Source organism: Malaclemys terrapin, chromosome 8, assembly GCF_027887155.1.
Source record: "Malaclemys terrapin pileata isolate rMalTer1 chromosome 8, rMalTer1.hap1, whole genome shotgun sequence".
Taxonomy (NCBI): domain Eukaryota; kingdom Metazoa; phylum Chordata; order Testudines; family Emydidae; genus Malaclemys; species Malaclemys terrapin.
Window position 1 is genome coordinate 77,001,518 of NC_071512.1, and position 26,828 is coordinate 77,028,345.

The 26,828-nt window shown below is 42.9% G+C and overlaps 1 protein-coding gene across 2 annotated transcripts in view; it reads left to right on the forward strand.

Moving 5' to 3' along the window:
* The window catches only part of DIPK1A (divergent protein kinase domain 1A), a 66,299-nt gene that overhangs the window by 36,112 nt on the left and 3,359 nt on the right, over positions 1–26,828 (forward strand). The window contains exons 2-5 of one of the 2 annotated variants that reach the window (XM_054038169.1): positions 566–659; positions 19,631–19,765; positions 21,239–21,346; positions 23,513–23,689. In XM_054038169.1, coding sequence (XP_053894144.1) covers positions 19,646–19,765; positions 21,239–21,346; positions 23,513–23,689 — 405 coding nt within the window. In that variant the 5' untranslated portion in view covers positions 566–659; positions 19,631–19,645. The remainder of the gene's footprint in view (positions 1–565; positions 660–19,630; positions 19,766–21,238; positions 21,347–23,512; positions 23,690–26,828) is intronic. The other variant, XM_054038168.1, reaches the window with a different exon arrangement.

A 26,828-nucleotide genomic window follows, 5' to 3' on the forward strand; every position in this document is an offset into this window, starting at 1 on the left:
TGGATTTATGTGCATGTTTTGTTTTATTTTAATACAGTTGCAAGTATAATTTTATAATGGGAAAAGTGTGTATTACTTTTCTACCCCCTTACCTGTGCAAAAAGGGTCAACTGATTTTATTCAAACTTTCCAAAATAATTCACCTCTGGGCAGAGACCATGCTAGGAAATCTTCTTCAATTAGGTTGTTAGGCTGGTGACAGTTCTGCAAATTCAACTGTAGCCAATACTGCTCCCACTACAATAACATTGTATGGTAGTGAAGCATAGATCATTACTACCATCTAATTCGGTATGAAGTTCAAAATCCCTCAAATGATTCTTTTGTGACACTTTGATACATTTAGGATGCAGATGTTAAAATAATAACAAAAAGCATAGGTCCGAAGCTTTAAAAACCCAACTGTTTTCCCTAGTAGGGACTCTAGCCCCCAGGCTTAAAAAATAAGCTAATGATTTAAAAATCAATAGTTTACTCCCAAATTAAATTTTATCATCAGTTCTAATGTGCATGAAGGTTAAGGAACTGGCTGTTGTGGAAACTGAAATCCTCTGTTTATTCACAGGTCAGATACGATGCAGGCAGCCAAAGTGTGAGCTTTCTTACACTGGCCCATTGCTGACCTGAGCCCTGATTTGGAGGGACCACCTTCTATAAGGGTAAGAGACAATTCAGTCTCCTTACTACAGGTAGTTCTCTCCTAGGCCTTTTTTCATCAGAGATTTCCAATAGTAGTTTACTTTGAGTTTTGTATGTGATGAGCATTTATAGTGTTAATGACTCTTCTTGCTTAGAGAAAATATATGATCTGAACCAGGGGTAGGCAACCTATGGCACGCGAGCTGATTTTGAGTGGCATTCACACTGCCCGGGTCCTGCCCACCAGTCCGGGGGGGCTCTGCATTTTAATTTCATTTTAAATTAAGCTTCTTAAACATTTTAAAAACCTTATTTACTTTACATACAACAATAGTTTAGTTACATAATATAGACTTGTAGAAAGAGACCTTCTAAAAATGTTAAAATGTATTATTGTCACGAAACCTTAAATTAGAGTGAATAAATGAAGACTCGGCATACCACTTCTGAAAGGTTGCCGACCCCTGATCTGAACCATAGACCCATGATACTATACCCCTTTATTTGGATTATAGAATTAAAATCTTTCCTGTATGGATAATTCCATTATGAGGTTTCTTGCACCTTTCTTTGAAGTGTCTGGTACACTGTCAGTGCTGTCTACTCAACTAGATGGACTATTTTTCTGATCTGATTTGATAATTCTGGTGTTCCTATATAATTCTTCTGTTGTAAGTTGCAGTTTTCTCTAAATAGTTATTTGAGGAATCAGAGAGGGAGAGAAACTAGGTGTAAGTAAAAGGAGTCTCAAGTATTCGAGTTGTTCTAGGCTACCTGAATCTTTAAAAGTCAGCTTTCTTTAGTACGAGTTGATTTGGTTAATCTTATTTCATGTTCCTTTCCAAAATGTATATTAAAGGTGTGTAATATCTTGTTAAACTACAGGATGAGCATCCACAGAACCCCAGAACAGTTTTAAAAAATTTCAGTAATATTTTTCAAGCATCATAAGCAAAAGTTTAAGTTCAGTTACTATAAACCATGGTACTTACCCTTTCATAGAAAATTTCAGAGAAGCCAGTAGTTACACATACTTTGAAAAAGTGTTTATATTTTTTAACAACTGTGATTATCGTTTCTAGGTAAATATTCTCTTTGTATTTAAAGGAAAACTGCACTCATTTTATTCTCTCCAGCAATCTAAAAGTCTAAAGGGTAAGAAATGGTTCTCATAATAAATAAAGCATATTTCATGGGTGACCGTCCTGTTGAAGTGACTTAATTTGCAACACTGGCAGTTTAGGAACAAAAAGCACAACTCTAAGCAAGTTTCAGAGTGTAACATTTCCAATAACTTAAAAATGAAATGTTTTGTAGAAACAAGTTTTGATTGTTAAAACATCATTAAAGCAGCCTGACCATTTTATTTAGTTTCTTACAGCAGTCTGTCACACAGGTGTTGTCACAAGTGACATTTCTTCAACAAGATGGCTACTTGGACTCAGAGTTGCCAATTTATTTTTCCCAAATATACTTAATGTTTTATTCATGGCAAGTTATACTTCTTACTTATATTGAAGCTTTGGATTTTTGGATGCAGCCAGGTGTCGGTCAGTTTTCTTGGAAGACTCAAACAAATCTAAGCGGAATAGATAGGGAGACATGGATATTAAAAATAAGAATGATACTTTCATATCTGGATAGCAGAAGGTGAGAGGACAGACGGTGTTGCAATTCAAGTACTAGACTGGGATTCATGAGATCTGAATTTAGGTCCTTGCTCCGCCACACACTTCCTGTGTGATCTGGGCAAATCCCTAAATCTCTCTATGCCTATTTTCCTATCTGTAAAATGGAGGTGTTAATATTTCCTTACAACACAGATGTTGCAAGTATAAACTCATTAATGTTTGTGAGTTGCTAAGGTGCTACAGTGATAGTGTAAAGTGTTAATGTACTTTAGGAGTTTAAATCTTATCTCATGGCATTAGGACTGTTGCAATGCTTACAGGTGCATTATTGCTTTTCTATTTAACTTGTTGCATTATGCAGTGTTTGAAAACTCCACCTGTCTGGGCCAACCAAGAAGCTTTCTTTGGTTAGTGCCATCAAGATTTACAAAATAATTATTAAAAAAATGTGTAGTGCAAGAGTTCTCAAACATTCTGATAGTGTGGTCACATCCTAATAGAGATTGGGTAACATTTTCAAAAGCATCTAAGTCACTTTTGAAAATGGGATTTAGACTCCAAAAGCTGGGTCTATGCTACACCGTTAGGTCAATGTAAGTTGCCTTACATCAGCCTATATGTGCGTGCGTCTACACTCAAATTTGTCTCCAGCCAATGTAAGCACCACATTACAGTGACTCAATAAAACCATCTAATTGAATAGTGTTGAGCCATGGTTGATCTACTGAGGTTGATGCAGTGCAAGTATAGATGCTGCATGACCTATGTCGTCCCTAACAGTCCTCTAGCAGCTGTCCCCAATGCCTGACACTGACCACTCTGCTCACAATTGTGGTCTCTGCTGCCCAGGGGCCACATAGACCAGAAGCTACCCTCCTTTAGAACTTCTGTGTATTTTTAAAATGCTTTTTCCTGATTGCCCAGCTTTGTGAGCACACAAGCAGTCTCTTGTTTCATGCCATTGCCAACTGACCATGTTGACTCCATGCACTAGACATGCTTCTTTGTGGAGTAGATTGGAGGCGTTGGATCTCCTGGGCCTGTGGGGAGAAGAGACTGTATGGGGCACGGCTATGGATTAGCCATGGAAATGTGGACATCTATGAAAAGATTGCACAGAGAATGCAGGCAAAGGGATACGATAGGGATCAGCAGCAGTGCCATGTAAAAGCGAAGGAACTGCAGCATGCATACCATAAGGCCAGAGAGGCCAACAATCAGTCTGATGCTAAGCTGCAGACTTACCCTTTTTTTTTAAACACCAAGCTGCATGCCATAATTGGTGGATACTCCATTAGCACCCCTTAGACCACTCTAGATACCTCTGAGGAGCTTGAGACACAGAACCCTGCTGTGAATAGCAAGGAGGAGGGGTGGGGGGGGAACACACAGCAGGGAGGTCCAGCTATGCCACCAGCCAGGACCTGTTTTTGAGACTGCACCACAATCTAGTGAGTCCCCCCAGCTGAGCACAGAGTCAATGAAGGGGAAAGAGCCTTGGGTGAGTGTGTGAATGCATTTTTCCTTAGTGTTTAAATGTAAAGATAGCACCGGACCCAACCCCAAATTAGCAAGACAAAGGTATACACTTTTCATTGTTTTGCTCCTACAAGTCAAAGACAGCTGCTCCACCTCTATCCTCCATCCTGGTGTCAACTTTTCCTCCTTTGCCTCACTGATATTATAAAGGATGCAGCGGGCAGCTATTACCATTGGAATATTTTTCCCACTGAGATCCAGGCTTGTGAGCAAACAATGCTAGCATCCATGCCATCTACCGAAAGCATATTCAACTGTCATTCTGTGCCTGCTGAGCCAGTAGTTGAATCTTTCTCTGATGGTGTCAAGGTGGCCAGTGTATGGCTTCATACACAGGGGAAAAAGGGATAGGCAAGGTTCCCCAAGATCACTAGTGGCATTCCAACATCACCATTGGTAATCTGCTGGTCGGGAAGAATGTCTCTGCTTGCAGCTTTGTGAGCTGTCTAGTGTTCTTAAAGATGTGAGCAGTGCAGCTTATCTGACTAGCCCACACTGATGTCAGTGAAGCATCCCTAGTAATCCATCAACACTTGCATAACCATAGAAAGTAGCCCTTTCTATTGATGTACTCTGTGGCAAGGTGGCTGGTGCCAAAATAGGGATGTGTGTGCAATCTATAGCTTCACTGCCATTCAGGAATCCCATTTCTGCAAATCCATCTACTATGTCCTGCACATTGCCAAGATTCACAGTCCCTGTGTAGCAGGAGACTATTAATGGCCCTACACACTTGCATGACAATGGCCCTCACTGGATTTTCCAACCACAAAATGATTTCCCACTGGTTGGTAGCAATGCAGTGTGGCAAGCTTCCATGGCGTGATCATCACTCACTTCTTCGCTATCAATGTAGTTGTAACGATGCTGCCTTTGGTGGGACACTTCTGAGAGTATCAATTCAGGACAAATTGCTTAGAGCCAGGGCAGTTACAGCCCAAGGCTGGGTTTTTTCCACTTCTAAGGCACACCAAACCAGCCAGACAGAGAGGACTTTGGTTTTACCCCACTGGCTAACAATAAGTCATACAAGCAATTCCCTTAGACACGCCAGTTTCCCAGTATCACCACCAGTGCCACTCATTATGGGGACGAATGGTTATGAAATACCCCAGTACCCAGTAAAAGAAAAAAGGTTCTCCCGATCCCAAAGGACTAAGCCCCAGACCCAGGTCAATATACAAATCAGATCTTACCCACAAATCACGCTGTTGCTAATCCTTTAGAATCTAAAGCAGGGGTAGGCAACCTTTCAGAAGTGGTGTGCCGAGTCTTCATTTATTCACTTTAATTTAAGGTTTCGCGTGCCGGTAATACATTTTAACGGTTTTTAGAAGGTCTCGCTCTATAAGTCTATATTATATAACTAAATTATTGTTGTATGTAAAGTAAACCAGGTTTTCAAAATGTTTAAGAAGCTTCATTTAAAATTAAATTAAAATGCTGATCTTACGCCGCCAGCCTGCTCAGCCCGCTGCCAGCCTGGGGTTCTGTTCACCTAGGACAGCAGCGATCTGAGCGGGTCCTGCGGCCAGGATGCCAGCTGGCAAGGGGCCGGCAGCCGGACCCCAGACCTGGTGGGGAGGTTCAGGGGTCAGGGCAGAGGGCTGGGGATGTGTGTGGGGGTGCAGGGCAGAAGGCTGGGTGTGTGCGGGGGTTCAGGGGTGAGGGCAGAGGGATGGGGGCTGCGGGGGTGCAGGGCAGATGGCTGGGTGTGTGGGGGGTTCAGGGGTCAGGGCAGAGTGCTGGGGGTGTGTGGAGGTGCAGGGCAGAAGGCTGGGTGTGTGTGGGGTTCAGGGGTCAGGGCAGAGTGCTGGGGGTGTGTGGAGGTGCAGGGCAGAAGGCTGTGTGTGTGTGTGGGGGGGGGGTTCAGGGCAGAGGGCTGGGGTGCTTGGCTCGTGAGGATGCTCCCAGCCCCCTGCCCTGAGCGGCTCATGGCAGGGGGCTGGAAGGGATATGCCCTGTTCTACCCCCTTTGCCAAGGTCCCGTCCCTACCTCTTCTCTGTCTCCTCTACAGAGCAGCGAGCACGCTGCCACTCGTCCCCCTCCCCCTTGCAAGGGCCATCAGCTGATCGACGTAGGGAAGAAGAGGAGGAGGGGCAGGAAAGCACCACACTGGGGGAAGAAGTGGGGGAGAGGGAAAGCTTGGCTGCCGCAGGACCAAGCTTCTGCCTCCTGCCTCCACAGGGGAGAGCGGGGGGCGGGGGGGCTGAGTGGGGCTGGGGGCCGGGACCGCAGCAGGCAGCAGCATGCCAGTCAAAATTGGCTTGCGTGCCGTGTTTGGCACGCGTGCCGTAGGTTGCTGACCCCTGATCTAAAGGTTTATTCATAAAAGGAAAAAGATATAGATGAGAGCTAGAATTGGTTAAATGGAATCAATTACATAGAGTTATGTCAAAGTTCTTGGTTTAGGCTTGTAGCAGTGATGAAATAAACTGCAGGCACAAATCAAGTCTCTGGAGTACATCCACAGCTGGGATGGGTCATTCAGTCCTTTGTTCAGAGCTTCAGTTTGCAGCAAAGTTCCTCCAGAAGCAAGAAGCAGGATTTAAGACAAAATGGAGGGTTTTCCAGGGCCTTTTATATCCTGTGCCATCCTATGTTCTTACTGTGGAAATCACAGCAGCAAGATAGAGTTTGGAGTCACATGGGCAAGTAACATGTCCATGCATGACTCAGTTCTTTACAGGCTGACGCCATTGTTTACGTTAGTTTGAACGTTCCCAGGAAAGCTCAGATGTGGATTGGCGTCTCCCAAAGTCCATTGTCAGTTAAAGTGTTTCTTGATTGGGCACTTACTGAGAATAGTCCCTTCTCAAGAAGCTGACCAAGTGCTTCATTGAGGCTACTTAGGCCTTGGCTACACTTGGGACTTCCCAGCGCTGCCGCAGCAGCACTGCCACAGCAGCGCTGTGAAGCACGAGTGTAGTCGCGCCGCCAGCACTGTGAGAGCTCCTTCGCAGCACTGTATGTACTCCACCTCTCTGAGGGGAATAGCTTGCAGCGCTGCGAGCGAGCGTGCAGCGCTGCAGGCTCTGATTACACTGGCGCTTCACAGCACTGTACTCGCTGCGCTCAGGGAGGTGTTTTTTCACACCCCTGAGCGCAGCAAGTTGCAGCGCTGTACAGCGCCAGTGTAGCCAAGGCCTCAGACTCAAAACACATCGAGATACAAGTTCATAGTCAATATTCATAACTTCAACTACAAAATGGTTCACACATGCAGATAGCATAATTATAACTAGCAAATCATAACCTCTTTATAAACACCTCACACGACAACCTTTGTACAATACTTGCTGCAAACATATAACAGTGGTTGCAACAATGATCTGTACCGTCCCAGTTTATGTCAATGATGTCACAATAGCTTTCATTACGGTGTCTCTGTGCTGGTGAGTTGGGGCAAGGTCAGCACACAGATCCAGGAACGTGGCCATTTGCAGCGAGAAGTTCTGCAGCCACTGCTCGTCGTTTCAAAGCAGCCACTGTTCGTCGATTGAATTACTGTCCAATACCACCAGTCAGTGTTCATTTCTCAAGCTCAGGACTGTTCCTTGACTGTCTGAAACTGCTCTGTGAATGCTACCAACTACCTTGAATTGTTTTTTCACTGTGTCCCTCAGCAATCTATCCTGCAGCTCTGCAAATATTGGAGGATTGTTTGTCCGGTGTTTGCAACATTTGTGACAATACTGAAGAAGTCTGTAAGAGATTACAGACTGTGAAACGGTTCGTGCCCACCTGGGTTTGTGGATTTAGGGTTACCATATCTCATAAATAAAAAAAGAGGACCCTCCACGGGCCCTGGCCCCGCCCATTCCCCCACCCCTAGTCCCGCCCCAACTCCGCCCCTTCCACACCCTAACTCCGCCCCCTCCTCCCTCCCACTCCCAGCCAGGGGGAAAGGGCTGCCTGAGCGCTACCGGCTTCACAGTTTGCCGGGCAGCCCCCAGACCCTGCGCCTCTGGCCGGCGCTTCCCCAGCGCAGCTGGAGCCCGGGAGGGGAAGCGCCCAGCCAGGGGCGCAGGGTCTGGAGGCTGCCCAGCAAACCGTGAAGCTGGTAGCTGCTCGGGCTTTGGGCAGCCCCTATGCCTCCGGACCCTACGCCCCCAGCCGGGCACTTCCCCTCCAGGGCTCCGGCGGCTCTGCGTAACTTACACTGTGTAAGTTACACAGAGCCGAACAGGAGCAGAGCCACCGCGGCTGGAGGCTCTGCTCCTCTTCGGCTCTGTTTAAGAGCCGGGCTGCCCCAGCGCTACTGGCTTCGGGCAACCCCCGTGCCTCCAGACCCTGCGCCGCCGGAGCCCGGGAGGGGAAGTGCCTGGCTGGGGGCACAGGGTCCGGAGGCACGGGGGCTGCCCGAAGCCGGTAGCTCTCGGGCAGCCCGGCTCTTAAACAGAGCCGAAGAGTTGGGGAGGAGCAGAGCCGCCATTTTCCCGGACATGTTCGGCTTTTTGGCAATTCCCCCCGGACGGGGGTTTGACTGCCGAAAAGCCGGACATGTCCGGGAAAAAGAGGACGTATGGTAACCCTAGTGGATTTTTTTTTTTTTTTAAAAAGGCATGAAAATTATGGGATATGAATGGCATTATGGGAGGGAGAAAGTTGCAAGTTGTGAACTTGACCCCTTGCTCCCTGTCACCTGTGTGTGATACTCTTCTCTACTCCACAATACATTTTGAAAATTTCCCAAAAGGCAGCATGCCTGCCAGTAGCTAGTGTCATACTGGGATACTTATCTGCAGCGCACCATACATTGCATTAAAATAAGCACTCCTGGTGAGTACATGCAACACTGATGCAAGCAGCCAAGTATGTACAAGCGATATACGTACTGCAGCTGCTTTACGTTGAAATAAGTTGAATTGACTTAAGTTTGTAGTGAAGACATGGCCTGAGTCATTTAGGTTCTTTTGACAATTTTATCCAATATCTTGTGGGACACCTTCCCTCTCCATTCACAATCACACAATCACCTACTTTTCCATTCATTATGTCAAAAAATCCTTGTGGTTGCTACAACAGTTGCTTTCATGGAAAAGTGATATTAGCAGAATGCAAAACTAAGGCCTGACACTTACCCAAATGACAGGAGAGGTGACATTATGAGAAGGGTTTCTGCACTATATCTTGCATTCCTGCTCCTTTTTAGGACCCGATACTTCCTTACACCAACTGCTGACAAATGTACATGGGTGTCAAAATATGTTCCCTAACAATCTTTAGAACTTTATGGAGTGTATCAAAGTACCTGAGGGGATGCATACACTGAAGTCTGATGCAAGATACTATGGAGAGAGGTGGGGGCGGGGGGAATGTAGATGAAGTCTTGCAAGAGTGACCACTTCGTGGGTAGCGGCTGAAATGTATGGCTTCTAGTATTGTTAAGGAATGTAGTACCTACATTTTGAAAGTGTGTGTGGAAATCACAGTGTTCCTGTCTGTTTATAACTGTTCCTTTGATACTATTGAGTTTTCTAGAAAACTATATGTGTTAAAGGGGAAAAAATCATCTATTGGAGCCAAATAAGCAACACCAGATGGAATCTTGGAGACATAATTATTGAGCTGCTTCTCTGGAGCTGTTACTCTGAAAGAAGGAAATGGGGACCATGATTTGGACACTTGCAGAATATGTCACTATTGTGGCATATCCAGTGTTGCTTAGCTGATCGCACAGCTTCAGTGGCAAAATGTCATGGTTATGAATGAAAGCAGCAGACGTCTGTTCTTGACACTTATGTAACTGTAGGATACCAGGTGAACAAGACTGCATCAGATTGGAATTTCAGGGAGAAATAAGTCAGCAGAATGTAACTGGGAAACTAGAATTTGGGTAGAACACTTTGGATAACAATCTATAATTTGTGTTCCCTGGGATCTTTAATGACTGCAAGCTGTTGTGACAGGGAGTGTGTTGTGTGTATGTGGGGAGCGAGACAGTGTGTTTTGGGGGGAAGAGAGTGTGTCAGCATGCTGTCTTGTAAGTTCAGACAGCTGCAGGAGGAAGGGGGAAACCCTGACATCAACCGCCACCCCCATCTTTCTCTTTCTCACATATATACAGGGTCGGCTCTAGGCACCAGCAAAACAAGCTGGTGCTTGGGGTGGCACATTTTTAGGGGCGGCATGGCTCTCCCTGCTCACTCTCCCTCCTAGGTTTGAGAGCATGGGAGAGAGGGGAAGACTGAGTGGCCGCGGCGCGCGTGCCGCTTCTCCTCCTCCATCCCTCCCTCCCTCCTAGGCTTGAGAGCCTGGGGGGAGGAGGCAGGGCTGGGGATTTGGGGAAGGGGCGGAGTTGAGGCGGGGCCGGGGGTGGGGTAAGAAAAAAACGGGGGGGGGGGGGCGGCCAAAATTGTTTTTGCTTGGGGCAGCAAAAATCCTAGAGCTGGCCCTGCATATATAGACACACACACGTCCCGGAGCAGATAAGCATGCCGGCTGTCAGAAACAGGGGATGTCCGCATGCCTGCAGCCCAGTTCAAAACAATGATGAGAGTGGCCACTTGACTTCGTAGTCCACGCTGACACCCCGGCGCTTCAGCTGGGAGCAGAAAGCTCTATGCTTCTTGTAGAGATGGATTACCAGGGGTGCTCCAGCTGTGGAGTCCAGCCGTTCTAAGTGCTTTGCCAGTGTGGACACCTCAGGAGTTAGGGTGCCAGGGGCTGATTTAATGCATTCTAACTTGCAAGTGTAGACAAAGCCCCAGTCTCTTGCGTCTCTCTGGAGTATACACACATTCTCTTTTACCCAAACAATACTCAGAAAAGCCCCTCCACCTAGCAGTCCGAATTTCTGGGCATACTCTATTACGGGGTGGGCAAACTTTTTGGCTTGAGGGCCACACATTCCTAAACTGTATGGAGGGCCGGGTAGGGAAGGCTGTGCCTCACCAAACAGCCTGGCCTCTACCCCCTGTCCGCCCCCTTCCACTTCCTGCCCCCTGACTGTCCCTCTCAGAACTCCTGACCATCCAACCCTCCCCGCCCCCCGCTCCTTGTCCCCTAACCACCCTCCCGGGACCCCACCCACTATCCAACCCCCCCCTGCTCTCTGTCTCCTGACTGCTCTGACCCCTATCCACACCCCCACCCCCACCCCCTGACAGGCCCCCTGGGACTTGCACCCCTTCCAACCGCTCCTTGTCCCCTGACTGCTCCCCCAGGATCACCTGCCCCTTACCATGCTGCTCAGAGCACCAGGACTGGCAGCCGCACCGCCCAGCTGGAGCCAGCCATGCCACTGCGCTGCCCGGCAGGAGCTCGCAGCCCCGCCAGCCAGAGTGCTGGCGGCCCGGCGAGCTGAGCCTGCGGGGGAGGGGGAACAGCAGGGGAGGGGCTGGGGGCTTGCCTCCCCGGCAGGGAGCTCAAGGGCCAGGCAGGAAGGTCCAGCTCTATTATGTCTTGTTGTAGGTGGGTCTCCGTAATTGTCTCTTATAACTATTTTAAATGAAAGGTGTGTTCACACCCATCAGTGTCAATGAGATTTAATCGAACCCATAACAACAGCTTCATAATGTTTGGCATTATTCCTTCTTATGGATAGGGTGACCATATTTCCCTATGCTGAATATGGGACACCTGGTAAAATTACTCATATTCAAGCAAGCTGAACGGCAATCAATCAGAATTATGCAGTACAAATGTTCAAATTGACATCCCTGCTAAAAAGAAATATGGCATACCGGTAGTTCTCATAGACTTTAAGGTCAGAAGGGACCATTATGATCATCTAGTCTGACCTGCACAATGCAGGCCACAGTATCTCACCCATCCACTCCTGTAACAAACCCCTAACCTATGTCTGAGTTATTGAAGTCCTCAAATTGTGGTTTAAAGACCTCAAGGTGCAGAGAATCCTCCAGCAAGTAACCCATGCCCCACGCTGCAGAGGAAGGCGAAAAACCTCCAGGGCCTCTGCCAATCTGCCCTGGAGGAAAATTCCTTCCAGAGCCCAAATATGGCAATCAGCTAAACCCTGAGCATGTGGGCAAGACTCACCAGCCAGCATCCAGGAAAGAATTCTCTGTAGTAACTCAGATCCCACCCCATCTAACATCCCATCACAGGCCATTGGGCATATTTACCGCTAATAATCAAAGATCAATTAATTACCAAAATTTAGGCTATCCCATCATATCATCCCCTCCATAAACTTATCAAGCTTAGTATTGAAGCAAGATATGCCTTTTGACCCCACTACTCCCCTTGGAAGGCTGTTCCAGAACATCACTCCTCTAATGGTTAGAAACCTTCGTCTGATTTCAAGTCTAAATTTTCTAATGTCCAGTTTACATCCATTTGTTCTTGTGTCCACATTGGTACTAAGCTTAAACAATTCCTCTCCCTCCCTGATGTTTATCCCTCTGATATATTTATAAAGAGCAATCATATCTCCCCTCAGCCTTCTTTTGGTTAGGCTAAACAAGCCAAGCTCTTTGAATCTCCTTTCATAAGACAAGTTTTCCATTCCTCCGATCATCCTAGTAGCCCTTCTCTGTACCTGTTCCAGTTTGAATTCATCCTTCTTAAACATGGGAGGCCAGAACTGCACACAATCTTCCAGATGAGGTCTCACCAGTGCCTTGTATAACAGTACTAACACCTCCTTATCTTCACTGAAAATACCTCGCTTGATGCATCCCAAGACCGCATTAGCTTTTTTAACGGCCATATCACATTGGCGGCTCATAGTCATCCTGTGATCAACCAATACTCTGAGGTCCTTCTTCTCCTCTATTACTTCCAACTGATGCGTCCCCAATTTATAACAAAAATTCTTGTTATTAATCCCCAAATGCATGACCTTGCACTTTTCACTCTTAAATGTCATCCTATTACTATTACTCCAGTTTACAAGGTCATCCAGATCTTCCTGTATGATATCCTGGTCCTTCTCTGTATTAGCAATACCTCCCAGCTTTGTGTCATCCGCAAACTTTATTAGCACATTCCCACTTTTTGTGCCAAGGTCAGTAATAAAAAGATTAAACAAGCTTGGTCCCAAAACCGATCCCTGAGGAACTCCACTAGTAACCTCCTTCCAGCCTGACAGTTCACCTTTCAGTATGACCCGTTGTAGTCTCCCCTTTACCAGTTCCTTATCCACCTTTCAATTTTCATATTGATCCCCATTTTTTCCAATTTAGCTAATAATTCCCCATGTGGAACCGTATTAAATGCCTTACTGAAATCGAGGTAAATTAGATCCACTGCATTTCCTTTGTCTAAAAAATCTGTTACCTTCTCAAAGAAGATCAGGTTGGTTTGGCACGATCTACCTTTTGTAAAACCATGTTGTATTTTGTCCCAATTACCATTAACCTCAATGTCCTTAACTACTTTCTCCTTCAAAATTTTTTCCAAGACCTTGCATACTACAGGCCTATAGTTACCTGGATCACATTTTTTCCCTTTCTTAAAAATAGGAACTATGTTAGCAATTCTCCGGTCATACGGTACAACCCCTGAGTTTACAGATTAATTAAAAATTCTTGCTAATGGGCTTGCAATTTCATGTGCCAGTTCCTTTAATATTCTTGGATGAAGATTATCTGGGCCCCCTGATTTAGTCCCATTAAGCTGTTCAAATTTGGCTTCTACCTCAGATGTGGTAATCTCTACCTCCATATCCTCATTCCCATTTGTCATCCTACCATTATCCCTAAGATCCGCATTAGAACATAAGAACATAAGAACATTAGCTTAATTAAAGACTGAGGAAAAGTATTTGTTTAGATATTGGGCCATGCCTACTTCCACACTAGATTATCCTTAACCTCCACTCCATCCTCAATGTTTAGCAGTCCCACTTCTTCTTTCTTTGTTTTCTTCTTATTTATATAGCTGTAGAACCTTTTACTATTGGTTTTAATTCCCCTTGCAAAGTCCAACTCTACATGGCTTTTGGTCTTTCTGACTTAATCCCTACATGTTCAGATCTCAATAAGGTAGCTTTCCTTGCTAATCCCTCCCATCTTCCACTCCTTGTAGGCTTTCTGCTTTTTCTTAATCACCTCTCTGAGATGCTTGCTCATCCAGCTTGGTCTACACCTCCTGCCTATGAATTTTTCCCCTTTTCTTGGGATGCAGGCTTCTGATAGTTACTTCAAGTCAAAGTTGCAGAAATTCCAGGCCTCCTCCACCTTTAGATCCACAAGTTCTTCAGTCCAATCCACTTCCCTAACTAATTTCCTTAATTCTTTAAAGTTAGCCCTTTTGAAATCAAAAAGCCTAGTCCCAGATCTATTTTTGTTTATCCTTCCATCTAGTTTGAAATGAATTAGCTCATGATCACTCGAACCAAGGTTGTCCCCTGTAACCATTTCTTCTATGAGGTCCTCACTACTCACCAAAACTAAATCTAAAATGGCACCCCTCTTGTTGGTTTCAACTACTTGATGAAGGAATCCATCAGCTATCGCATCCAGGAAAATCTGAGCCCTATGATTATTACTAGTACTTGTCCTCCAGTCTATATCAGGGAAGTTAGTCTCCCATGATCACACAATTCCCATTAGTATTTACTTCATTAAAAACATTAAAGGTCTCTATCCATATGCAAATTGGATCCCGGAGGTCTGTAGCACACCCCAAGCACTATCCCAGGGGAGGCTCTAGTAGCTTTCTTTCCCAATGTGATTTTTGCCCAGACTGATTCTGTTTTATCCATTCCATCACTTCTTATTTTTTTACAGTCTACCTCATCATTGATATACAGTGCTACTCCACCACCTTTGGCTTTATTTCTGTCTTTCCTAAACAGCACATACCCTTCAATACCTGTACTCCAGTCATGACTACTATTCCACCATGTTTCTGTTATCCCTATAATATCTGGTTTCACTTCCTGCACCAGTAGCTCTAGTTCCTCCATTTTGTTATCTTGGCTCCTTGCATTAGTGTACAAACATCTTAATTTTTGCCATTCGGCTTCACTGACATTCTTTACCCGATTAGGCACAGACATTCTACCACCATTATCACCTATTAGACCGGTATCTACACTACCCTTCCTCTTTACGTCCATTCATATACCCACGGCTGTATCCTTTCTTAGTTAGTTTTCTTCCCTCTCAATGGTAAATTCCAGCGTGGAGATTACCTGGACATCTCCCAACCATCTCCCCCAAATTCCTAGTTTAAAGCTCTCTTAATCAGTTGTGCCAGCCTCCATCCTAGAAGTCTATTTCCCTCCTTACTCAGGTGAAGTCCATCCCGAGAGAACAGTCCTCTGTCCATGAATGCTTCCCAGTGGCCATACATCCCAAAGCCCTCCTTATAGCACCACTGCCTGAGCCATCTGTTGATCGCCGTAATCTTGGCACACCTTTGTCGCCCTTCTCTAGTTTGATTCTTTTTATTTATCTTCTTATCTTTAAGACTTATGGGGTCGCAGGGGGAGAGGTGACCCATACACCTCTCTCACATGGGTGTGTGTGTGTGTGTGTGTGTGTCCGTCCGTCCGTCTGTCCCCGACCCACCCTGGGCCCCTGGACGGACTCGTCTTTCCTGGTACTTGGTGCCGTGTTTTCCCGAGGCAACATTTGGAGGAGGGCACGCAAGGTCAAATGCACAGCCACCACCCCAGATTTCTGCCAGAGTTCACACCAGAACGTGGCCAGCTTTCAGCTCTGTGCGGGAGGGAAGGGATGGGAGCTGTTTCCAGCCGCAGGAGGGGGAGGGGGAAGGGAAGGGATAACCTGGCCCGTGTCTTTGCAGAACTCATCTCTTCCCCCACCTCCCTGTGGCTGGAAGCAGCTCCCGTCCCTTCCTGCCCGCACAGTGTTGAAAGGCAGCTAATACCTCCTGTTGGCTGCTGCTGGCCACCTCCTGTCTTTCTGTCCCTGCACCCCCCTGCAGCTACAGCGAGGGCAGGAAGGGGTTAAGCCCTAAGGCTGCATTGTGCACCAGGGCCCAGGGAACCTGACCGCAGGAGCTTCAGCGAACCCGGCCAGGTAGGTCGCTCAGCAGCAGAGGGTGCCTAGGGGACAGAGAAGCCCTGCTGTCCCTGGGGGCAGGACCCAGGGTGGGAGGGGGCAGGTGAAGAGGTGCTAAGCCCCTGCCTTGAGGGCTGCTGTGGAGCCTGCAGGTTTAGGGCATGAACAGGCTGGACATGACACACACACACCACCACTCCAGAGCTTGGCTGAGGGGCAGAGAGGCTACCCTATGCCGGCACTATGTGGGGCTTTGATTCCTCCTGGCCAGCACCCCGGGCCATAGTGTCTTGGGCTTGCCTGGGGCACTGGCACAGGCAGAGAAGTGGTGGAAGGAAGGAACCTGCCAGTGAGCTGAGCACTCCAACCAGGGGTTGGTTCTCCACACAGCACTGGGAGCAGGATGCACCCAGCCGGGGGAGATATAGAGGAGCAGCAGGAATATGTGTGTGTGTGTATGAAGGGGCAAAGCAGGGAGCAGACAGTGAGAGGGGGAGCACATAAATGGTGGACAGTAGAGGTGACATGTAACCAGCACCTGCCCTCACTCATTGGCTGCCACAGCATGCAGTCAGTGCTGGTCGGAAACGGGACAGGGAGTGAGGCCCTGCTGGCTGAGAGCCGGCACTCAGCAGGGGCTGCACTGATGGACCAGCAGGGGGAGCGGCCGGCCCTGCACACTGCAACTTTGCCCTGCCACCAGCCTTGCACCCCCATTGTCGGCCACTGGACCCCTCCCACTCACCGCTGGTGGGTGGATAGCTGGCAAGCAGGGATCCAGCCAGCAGCAGGACCTACCAGTACTGATGTGGAGGGGAGGGGGGAAACAGAAAATACGGGACAATTTGCCCATTTTTAAGAAAAAGGACACCTGTAGGAGGCCTTAAATATAGGACTGCCCCCTTTAAAAACAGGACCTCTGGTCACCCTACTTATGGACTTTGTTTAGTGGCAAAACTTAACTAAATTGATATTTAAATTGTTCTTAGTAGTCTTCAGAGCTAACACCCAATTGAGATGAAAAGGAGCAGTATCTACTGAGTTTGTGGACTCGGGCAGACTTCACTTCATTGGTTTACACTAGGTTCATGTTCTAAAGGTTTTCTTCACAACCGTAAGGGTTAGACTTAGGTGTGTGTTAAAAATTAAAATCTTAGATTTGGAGGGGAAAATAGCAGCCACCACAGAAAAGTACCAAGTAACACTTGCCTTTGCAGAGGCATAAATGAAGGTAGGAACAGAGTAAAATAGTTTTTGTTTCTGCCCTAAATGCCTAAATGCTGCCTCCTACCTTGGTCACGATTCTGACCATGCTTAGTTCCTCTTCAAGTTCCCATCACAACAGAGCCAGAGTAAGGCACTACAGGCCTTTGCCCAGGGTCCCCATTTCTAGAGTCGTGATAAGTTCAGCTTTAATTTTTCATAGATTAGAAAAGGAAATCAAGCTTTCCTGCTTTTTCTACTCGCACTGGTTTTTTTATTTTGAATGAACTAGTCATTGAACTGAAGAGCGCTGAATAAATTGAAACAAAGACACTATTTTGTCTGCCTTTGAGGAAGAGGCTACTTCTGTTAAAAGCTGGTTTAGCACTGCAGCAAACTCTTGTTCCATGGGCGTAGCCAGTGACATTTACCAATTCAGTAGTTTGGCTTTCTCTAATACCTCAGTAGCAAACACGTACTACTTTGATTTAATTTAAATTATTTTAATAGATTATAATAAATTTATGCCTTAACTTAGGTTGTTATAATTGCTAATTTAATTTTAAATTGGTTTATATTAAAAGAAATGTATTTAATTTAAATTAAAAATTCAGTTTAAATAAAAAATATTTTAATTAAAAAAATCATTGATTTTTATCCACCCTATTTCTAGATCTTATCGTTGAAGAAAAGCTTATAAATGTGACTTGAGTGTAACTGATGACTGCCTGCATGTTCAGACAGCCTGAAACAATAATTTCAAGAGGTGTGAACTGACAAATGCTAACAAATAGACACAAGAAAAACATACAAACAAAAACAAAAAAACCCATCCTAAACCAAAACTGTGGAACAAATAAGACACATGCTATTCCACCACTCATTCACATTGCTTTGTGTTGCATCACATCCATTGTCTATATATGTTCTATTTAGAATAGGAGGTTCTTGGCAAAAGAATCTTCCTTTTTATACTTGTTTCCAGGTGTCTAGCAAGTAGAAATAAAACTAAATAGACCACTAATTAGAAGATATCTGGAAAACAAAAGTAATATGTCATGGCAATTTTTATTTTCCTTCAGGGAAAAGTGTGTTGGAATATAATTATGAAAGCTAATGATATTTAAAGTAAAATCAGTACAGTAGTAAAAGCAGAGGGTTTTTTTTTTAATGTTTATTTAAAAAAAAAAAAGAAGATAATCTACTTTGTTTAAAAAAAAACAAGGAGTCCAGTGGCACCTTACAGACTAACAGATTTATTTGGGCATAAGCTTTCATGGGTAAAAAACCCACTTCTTCAGATGCATGGAGTGAAAGTTACAGATGCAGGGATTATATAATGACATATGAAGAGAAGGGAGTACCTCACAAGTGGAGAACCGGTGTACTTTGTTTAGATTTCCAGCAAATTCTGTCTTTATTCTCCTTTGTAAGATCGCATTTTAGATTGAAGTATGTTATGCTAAGATGCTTAAACAATTTTGTATATTCTCTTTGACTGGTTTAATTTAAAGACACTATCATTTACAGCAATCCAATATTACAGAGCTCTCTCTCCTGGAATTGCTATCTCCAGCTGAAACTGGTATTCATATTTGGTGTGGGTGGACCTTTAAAGGCCTCTGGTTGTGATTTAAGAACAAGAACCTTCAGAAACAATCTTTTATGTACTTTACTGCCTCTCATATCCATGCTTTTGCTTTCCCATCTCTCCTTTCCTTGCTGCCTGCCAAGTCTCACTGTTTCTCTATACAAAGCACAGATTTCATGTGGCGGAAGAAGAATGAACAGGCATTTTACATTTACGTAATCTGAATGCTCACTCTTTATGTTGCCAAGACTGGTCTCTGCTGTTCTGTTCTCTCCAACACTTTCTGCTGTTCCTGAGTGCAAAATCAGATCATGAGCAGTCCAAATTGTCAGGAAGAAAAAACTAAATGGCCAAATGGCCAGATCAGCATCTATCCCTGCTTGTTTGTTTTTTTAAGCTGGACAGCAGCAACCCATCCTCATACATTAAAAACCCAAACAACCTTCCCTTGTCCAAAGGGATAACATGTAGTTGATGGGGTGGAAGCAGCCAGAAAATGAAAATTTGGCAATGTAGAAGACAGTTGGAGATCAGAATAATACATGGAACTTTCCATCACCCTCCTTTGAATTCCACTAATTAGCCACGTAATGGAAAGTGTTCAAACACATGGGAATTATTTCCTTCTACACCACCACCCTCTATATACTGATGATTTCATATTTATTTTTCATCTGGATTAGGTTATATCTTTCATTAGTTTCTGCTCTGTTGGAACTGATTTTCCAGAAGTGGCGCTTCTAAGTAATTGACAATAAATGCTTCTTCCAGGTGGACTGGCATAGGTGGAAATAGTAGAAATTTGGCATTTTCAATTTTTTTACAATTTGGTAAACTTTGGTCTCATTTTTCCAATTTCTATTATCAGAGTCTTTCTTTTTCCCCGATAGCTGGCATCCAGCACCAGTTCTGTTTGATCCTGGAACTTAGTGTTCTAAAAGGATACTACACATTAATAAAAAAGATGACTGGATTTTATACAGAGTTTTTGTAAAGACTGAATGGCAAATCATGTTAGGACAATGGAAGCAGTTCAGCCTATTCCTGAATTAATTACCTTCATGTTTTTCTTTTATATCTTCAGGTTCGCTTCTCATATATGCGAATGAAGTATCTCTTCATCTCTTGGCTAGTAGTATTTATTGGCAGCTGGATTATATATGTTCAGTACTCCACTTACACAGAGCTATGCAGAGGTCATGACTGTAAGAAAATAATAGTAAGTATAGTTATATGTCCTGTTTGTTAAGCTTTTTTAGCATCTATGAATCTACTTTTGAATTATTCAGTAGTTTCCATCCAAAAGTAATATTTACTATTACGTTATACAAATACAGTAATCCTAATTTCAGTTACTTACAGCTAAAACCAATTATTTTTGTACTTTATTTTCTCATTGATTAAATGGCTGAGTTGTAAACTGCCATGTGATCAAATTCACTTTGTGACACTTTTGTTGTGGGAGAATCAATTATAATTGATATACTAATTTTAAGTTAGTGATTCCGCTGCCTTTGTTTAACTCCTTCTGATGAGTTAAAAATGATGCATGCTGCTAGAGTACCCACAAGACACTCAGGTAGAATCTCACTCTTATAAGAGAGAAGCAGCTGGCAGTGTGTTCTCCACAGGGGCCCTGTAGATCTGAAACTTTCTCCTTTACAGTCCAAATAATTTTAGTTTATTGGCTTTTTAGGGCATGCTGTCCATTTGTTTTCCCTGGCTGCAAGGGATTGGGAGGACTTTGGTGAAAGATTGTAAAGATCTTAAATATGTTTTTGTTTGCTGGTCTATTATACCTTAATTATTAGACAAAGGGGAGTTGCTAGAATAATCTAATCTTATACTTGTATTTTTAAAATGTGTCAGAGTACCTACACCAAAACATAGACATCCTTTTTTACTGAAAGAATGTACAGATTAAAAGAAATAATACTATGAAATCAATGGCAGGCTGTTCCTTTTTCTGTTATTTCAGAATGGTGAAATTTGAGGATTCCATGTGGAAGTAGAAATACATATTAGCAGACCCCCATGTAAAAGCAGAGATACATGTTAGCAGATGCCTTAACAAGTTTGAGGCATTAGCAATCATTGTTCTTCTTACATTCACCGCCTTCCTCCTCCCTACCCCCACCCTCCCAAAGGCATCTTCTGGCACCATCTAGCATGTAGTTTTGTTTTGTTTGTTTCTTGTTTTCAGTAAGTCTCTTCTGATCGAGTGTAAAAGCTCCCAGTCTGTCTCTCAGTTTGAATCATTGACCCAATAAGGCCCTGATCTTGCAAACTGCTCCATGCAGGTAGACCCCTGGGCCTGCGCAGAGCCCCATTAGCTTCAATATTCTGCTGTATTCTATTCCTATATAGAATAGAATACAGCAGAATATTACTAATGCCTCAAACTTGTTAAGGCATCTGCTAACATGTATCTCTGCTTTTACATGGGGGTCTGCTAATATGTATTTCTACTTCTACAGCAGATGCAGGGGGTTCACCTCTGCAGAGCAACTTTCAGAATTGGGGCATATCTGAATATTTTTTTGTACCACAGACACGTTTCAGAGTTTGTACAGCTTTCCCCCCCTAATTTTACAGGATAAAAGCATAGATATTGGAAAAGCCAACAGGTGTATTGTTTCCTCTTTCTATTCTTCAGTTCTTTCTAGAAACTATTTTCCTCTTTGTCTTTCAGTGTGATAAATATAAGACTGGAGTTATTGATGGATCAGCATGTAGTAGTCTTTGCGCTAAAGAAACTCTGTATTTTGGAAAATGTTTGTCAACAAAACCCAATAACCAGGTATGACTTTATTTATATGAGCTAATCATATGATTCTTTATCTAAACCGGGTTTGGGCTTTGTTTGGTTTTTGCAGGATATTAAACAGACCTTATTATAAAATGACTTGACTTCAGTTAAATTTTTACTTATTTAAAGTTTTGCTGACTGAGATATTCAAGGGATGAGAATTTTAAACTAGGGATCCAGTTGGAACAGCATTTATAATCCCATTCTAAAAGTGAGAAATCTGAGCTGTCAACCAATATAGAAACAGCAGACAACAATTCAGAATAATGTTTGATTCCATTTTACAAGGATTATACTTGTCTGAATTTTGTATTTAATTCACATTTCTGTTTCCATGAAATAGGATGTTTGCCACTCAATCATTTTTAACTCTAGGCATTTTAAATCCAATATGCTAGGTTCAGCAAATCTGTGATAAATTGGGTGGTGGAGGAAATGAGGAGAGAGATTTACCTTTTACAGTGATTTAGATAAATACTACAGTCTAATAAATGTATAGATTTGGTGTTTCTTAGTGTATTTGATGATTTGGCATATCATATTATGCAGAAGTGTATGTATGCTTTGTAATACTGTGTAAAACTCTACTTCTCTAATTTTACAAATGCCACTTTTAAAATACTGAAACTTTAAATGTACAATAAACCTGTACTTGGTGTGGACCCTGCACTAGAGCAGCTATGAAATCCCATTTCATAATCCCAACTATATATATAAAATGATGGGGTTTAAATTAGCTGTTACCACTCAAGAAAGAGATCTTGGAGACATTGTGGATAGTTGTCTGAAAACATCCACTCAATGTGCAGTGGCAGTCAAAAAAGCGAACAGAATGCTGGGAATAATTAAGAAAGGGATAGATAATAGGACAGAAAATACCATGTTGCCGCCATATAAATCTATGGTACACCCATATCTTGAATACTATGTGCAGATGTGGTCGTCCCATCTCAAAAATTATATATTGAAATTGGAAAAGGTTCAGAAAAGGGCAACAAAAATGATTAGGGGTATGGAACAGCTTCCGTATGAGGAGAGATTAATAAGACTGGGACTTTTCAGCTTGGAAAAGAGACGGCTAAGGGGAGATATGATTGAAGTCTATAAAATCATGACTGGCGTAGAGAAAGTAGAAGGAAACTTAAGGAAGTGTTTTGTTTACTACTTCTCATAACACAAGAACTAGGGTCACCAAATGAAATTAATAGGCAGCAGGTTTAAAACAAATAGAAGAGAGTATTTTTCACACAATGCACAGTCAACCTGTGGAACTCCTTATCAGAGAATGTTGTGAAGGCCAAGACCATAACAGGGTTCAAAAAAGAACTAGGTACAGATGCCCCCTGGGTTTCGCAAATCCGACTTATGTAAATCCGCACTTATGGAAAAAGTTCCGTAAGCTAGAAACAGGAGGTCTTTTTTTTTTTTTCCCTTTGTAATGGTTGGGTATACATTTCTGACTTACGCAAAATTTGAGTTACGCAAGGCGTTCCGGAACCGAACACTTGCGTAAGTTGGGGAGTGTCTGTAAATTCATGGAAGATAGGTCCATCAATGGCTATTAGCCAGAATGGGCAGGAATGGTGTCCCTAGCCTGTTTGCCAGAAGCTGGGAATGGACGACAGGGGATGGATCACTTGATGATTACCTGTTCTGGGGCACCTGGCACTGGCCACTGTGGGAAGACAGGATACTGGGCTAGATGGACCTTTGGTCTGACCCAGTAGGGCCATTCTTATGTTCTTACGTTCATTACACGGTCACTTCCAAAATTGCTGACACTCCACATCCATTAAAGGTTTTGACAGAGTGCCTGTGTTCCAGTACAGCGTGCTTCCTCTCTCCCATCCTGCACCATGAAACCAAAATAAATGCCTCTTATCAGCCTTAATGGAGAAGTTGCTGTTGCCATTGTATAAAGCACACTTTTATGGAGCATGGGCATGTTGCTCTTTAAAATCATATTTGGATGCAGTGGTCTCTCTTAAATATGTTTTAAAGTGGCACATTGTACAGGGAGCTGCCAATACCAGTCTGAATGCTGGCTCCTTGCAGTTTCCATGAGCAAACCCAGCATTCTGACTCAGGACAGTAGAAGACAGGAGAGCTTTTGAGGAAATTTTTATGTAACTATCTCATTGCCTTTTTTCTACATAGATGTATTTAGGAATCTGGGGTAATCTACAAGGTGTCATAAAATGCCAGATGGAAGAAACTATTCATCTTGATCTTGGAACTGAACTGGAACCAAGAAAAGAAATAGTTCTGTTTGATAAACCAACTAGAGGAACTACTGTTCAGAAATTCAAAGAAATGGTATATGGTCTTTTTAAAGTAAGTATATTGCTTCTCGGCGCTATGAGCTGTGGTCCAAGTGTTATGTCAGAGAAGAGAAAATGAGCATAGATGCTCATTCTCACCACATTTATTTTTTATTCAAAAAAAATTTTTTTTTGGCCTCTCTTTTTTGCCTGTTCATTTGTTTTCAGCAAGAAGAGTACACAAATTAAATGTAAAGTCAAAACCTACTAAGCTACAATTCAAGTTAGGTTAGGGATGACCTTCTATTTTAGCTTTGAGAACAATTTTCATATTTTTTCACTTTAAGAATCTACTGTGATTGTGGAAAAACTCAATTATGTTCTAGGCTACAGTGGTTGCTGGTGAGTAGATCACATAAGCATGAAAAATTTTAGATCCAGAGTTACATGTTAGAGACAATCATGAGTAATTTAAAAGAAAAACAAAAACAGAGGGGTGGAGGTGGCAGGATAGTTATTGGAATGGAAACTAGCATGCAACTTTCACATGTTTAAGGCTTGAACCTGTTTTTGGCCCTTAAAGTCTTTCTTAAACTACTGTTGGGAACTGTGTTGTAGCCTGGTCCCATGACATGGTTGTATTTATAATGCTAGTGATGTCCCTACGGCCCTATTCCTACTGGCATTGGAGCAGTGTCTAAATACAGTTTCTCTAGAACTCTGCTAGCATCAGTTTTGCTAACAATTGTGACCAGAGAAATAAGTATCTCTTCCTCTGCATTTTTTCTGTATCATACTAAAAACTATTCTATCCTACTAAGTAGTCTACAGCCGAGTTTTCCCAATATAGAAGCATTGATCTAAGGATATGTTTACACTGAGGGTTTTCTGAACTTCTCCCTCCATTACTCTATCACTTATGCAGCTCCAGTAGTGATAGCAACTGTGGCAGTGTGAGTTTAAAAACCAAACAGAAAACCTGACAGCTGATCTGCAAGTGTCACTTACCCCTACTCAAAGCAGGTCTATGCAACATCATGGTAAGAATGTTGGTGACTGGTTTACACTAGTGCTTTCCCCTATAATTAACATTGGTGGAGTTGCAGAGATGCTAGAGTAATTGCAGGACAATATCAGAAAATGTTCAGTGGAGACAAGGACTTGAAAAAATATCCTGACTATACTGGTCAAAGATGGGTGTAGCACAGTTTTGATTCCAGAAAGGACAGGACTTCCCTATTCAAAAGCGCAGCAGTCCTGCTAGTTTGTTAAACCAATGAAATAAAAGTTATTATAGTAAGTGACAGAACTAAGTATGAAAGTACATTTATTAGTATAGGAGTAGTACTAAGCGATATTAAAAACATATTTATGACTGGCTAGTAATGATTGTATTCCTTGTTGTAATCTCTCGTCACTATTGCAAGATGCACGCTTTAATCAGATGAATCTTAGTAAAACAAGCTCTGGTTATTATGAAATGTTGTTTGAACTCTCAAAACTTTTATAGCAAAAGAACCACATAATGTTTTTATTACAAGTAGGGTTGTCAAGCGATTAAAAAAATTAATCGTGATTAATCACTCAATTAAAAAAGTTAATTGCGATTAATCGCACTGTTAAACAATAATAGAATACCATTTATTTAAATATTTTTGGATGTTTCCTACATTTTCAAATATATTGATTTCAATTACAACACAGAATACAAAATGTACAGTGCTCACTTTATATTATTTTTGATTACAAATATTTTCACTGTAAAAAACAAAAGAAATGGTATATTTCAATTCACCTAATACAAGTATTGTAGTGCAATCTCTTTATAATCAAAGTTGAACTTAGAAATGGAGAATTGTGTACAAAAAATAACTGCATTCAAAAATAAAACAATGTAAAACTTTAGAACCTACAAGTCCATTCAGTCCTACTTCAGCCAATTGCTCAGACAACAACGTTTGGTTACAACTGGCCGGATATAATGCTGCCCACATCTTGTTTACAGTGTCACCTGAAAGTGAGAACAGGCATTCGCATGGCACTGTTGTAGTCGGATATCGCAAGATATTTACATGCCAGATGCACTAAAGATTCATATGCCTCTTCATACTTCAACCACCATTCCAGAAGACATGCGTTCATGCTGATGACGGGTTTCGCTCGATAATGATCCAAAGCAGAGCGACCGACGCATGTTCATTTTCATCATCTGAGTCAGATGCCACGAGCAGAAGATTGATTTTTTTTTTTTGGTGGTTCGGGTTCTGTTGTTTCCGCATCAAGAGTCTTGCTCTTTTAAGACATCTAAAAGCATGCTGCACACCTCATCCCTCTCAGATTTTGGAAGGCACTTCAGATTTTTAAACCTTTGGGTCAAGTGCTGTATCTAACCTTAGAAATCTCACATTGGTACCTTCTTTTCATTTTGTCAGATCTGCTGTGAAAGTGTTCTTAAAACTAATATGTACTGGGTCATCATTTGAGACTGCTATAAGATGAAATATATGGCAGAAGGTGGGTAAAACAGAACAGGAGACATACAATTCTCCCCCAAGGAGTTCAGTCATAAATGTAATTAGTGCATTATTTTTTTAACGAGCATCAGCAGCATGGAAGCATGTCCTCTGGAATGGTGGCCGAAGCGTGACAGGGCACATGAATGTTTAGCATATCTGGCACGTAAATACCTTGCAAACACCGGCTACAAAAGTGCCATGCAAACACCTGTTCTCAATTTAAGGTGACATTGTAAATAAGAAGCAGTCAGCAGTTATCTCCCATAAATGTAAACAAACTTGTTTGTCTTAGCAATTGGCTGAACAAGAAGTAAGACTGAGTGGACTCGGAAGTAGGACTGTAGGCTCTAAAGTTTTACATTGTTTTGTTTTTGAGTGCAGTTATGTAACAAAAAAAAATCTATATTTGTAAGTTACACTTTCACGATAAAGAGATTGCACTACAGTACTTGTATGAGGTGAATTGAAAAATACGATTTATTTTATCATTTTTACAGTGCAAATATTTGTAATAAAAAATAATAATATAAAGTAAGCACTGTACACTTTGTATTCTGCGTTGTAATAGAAATCAATATATTTGAAAATGTAGAAAAACATCCAAAAATATTTAATAAATTTCAATTGGTCAGCTATTATTTAACAGTGCGATTAATCGCGATTAATTTTTTTAATCGCATTGAATTATTTTTGTTA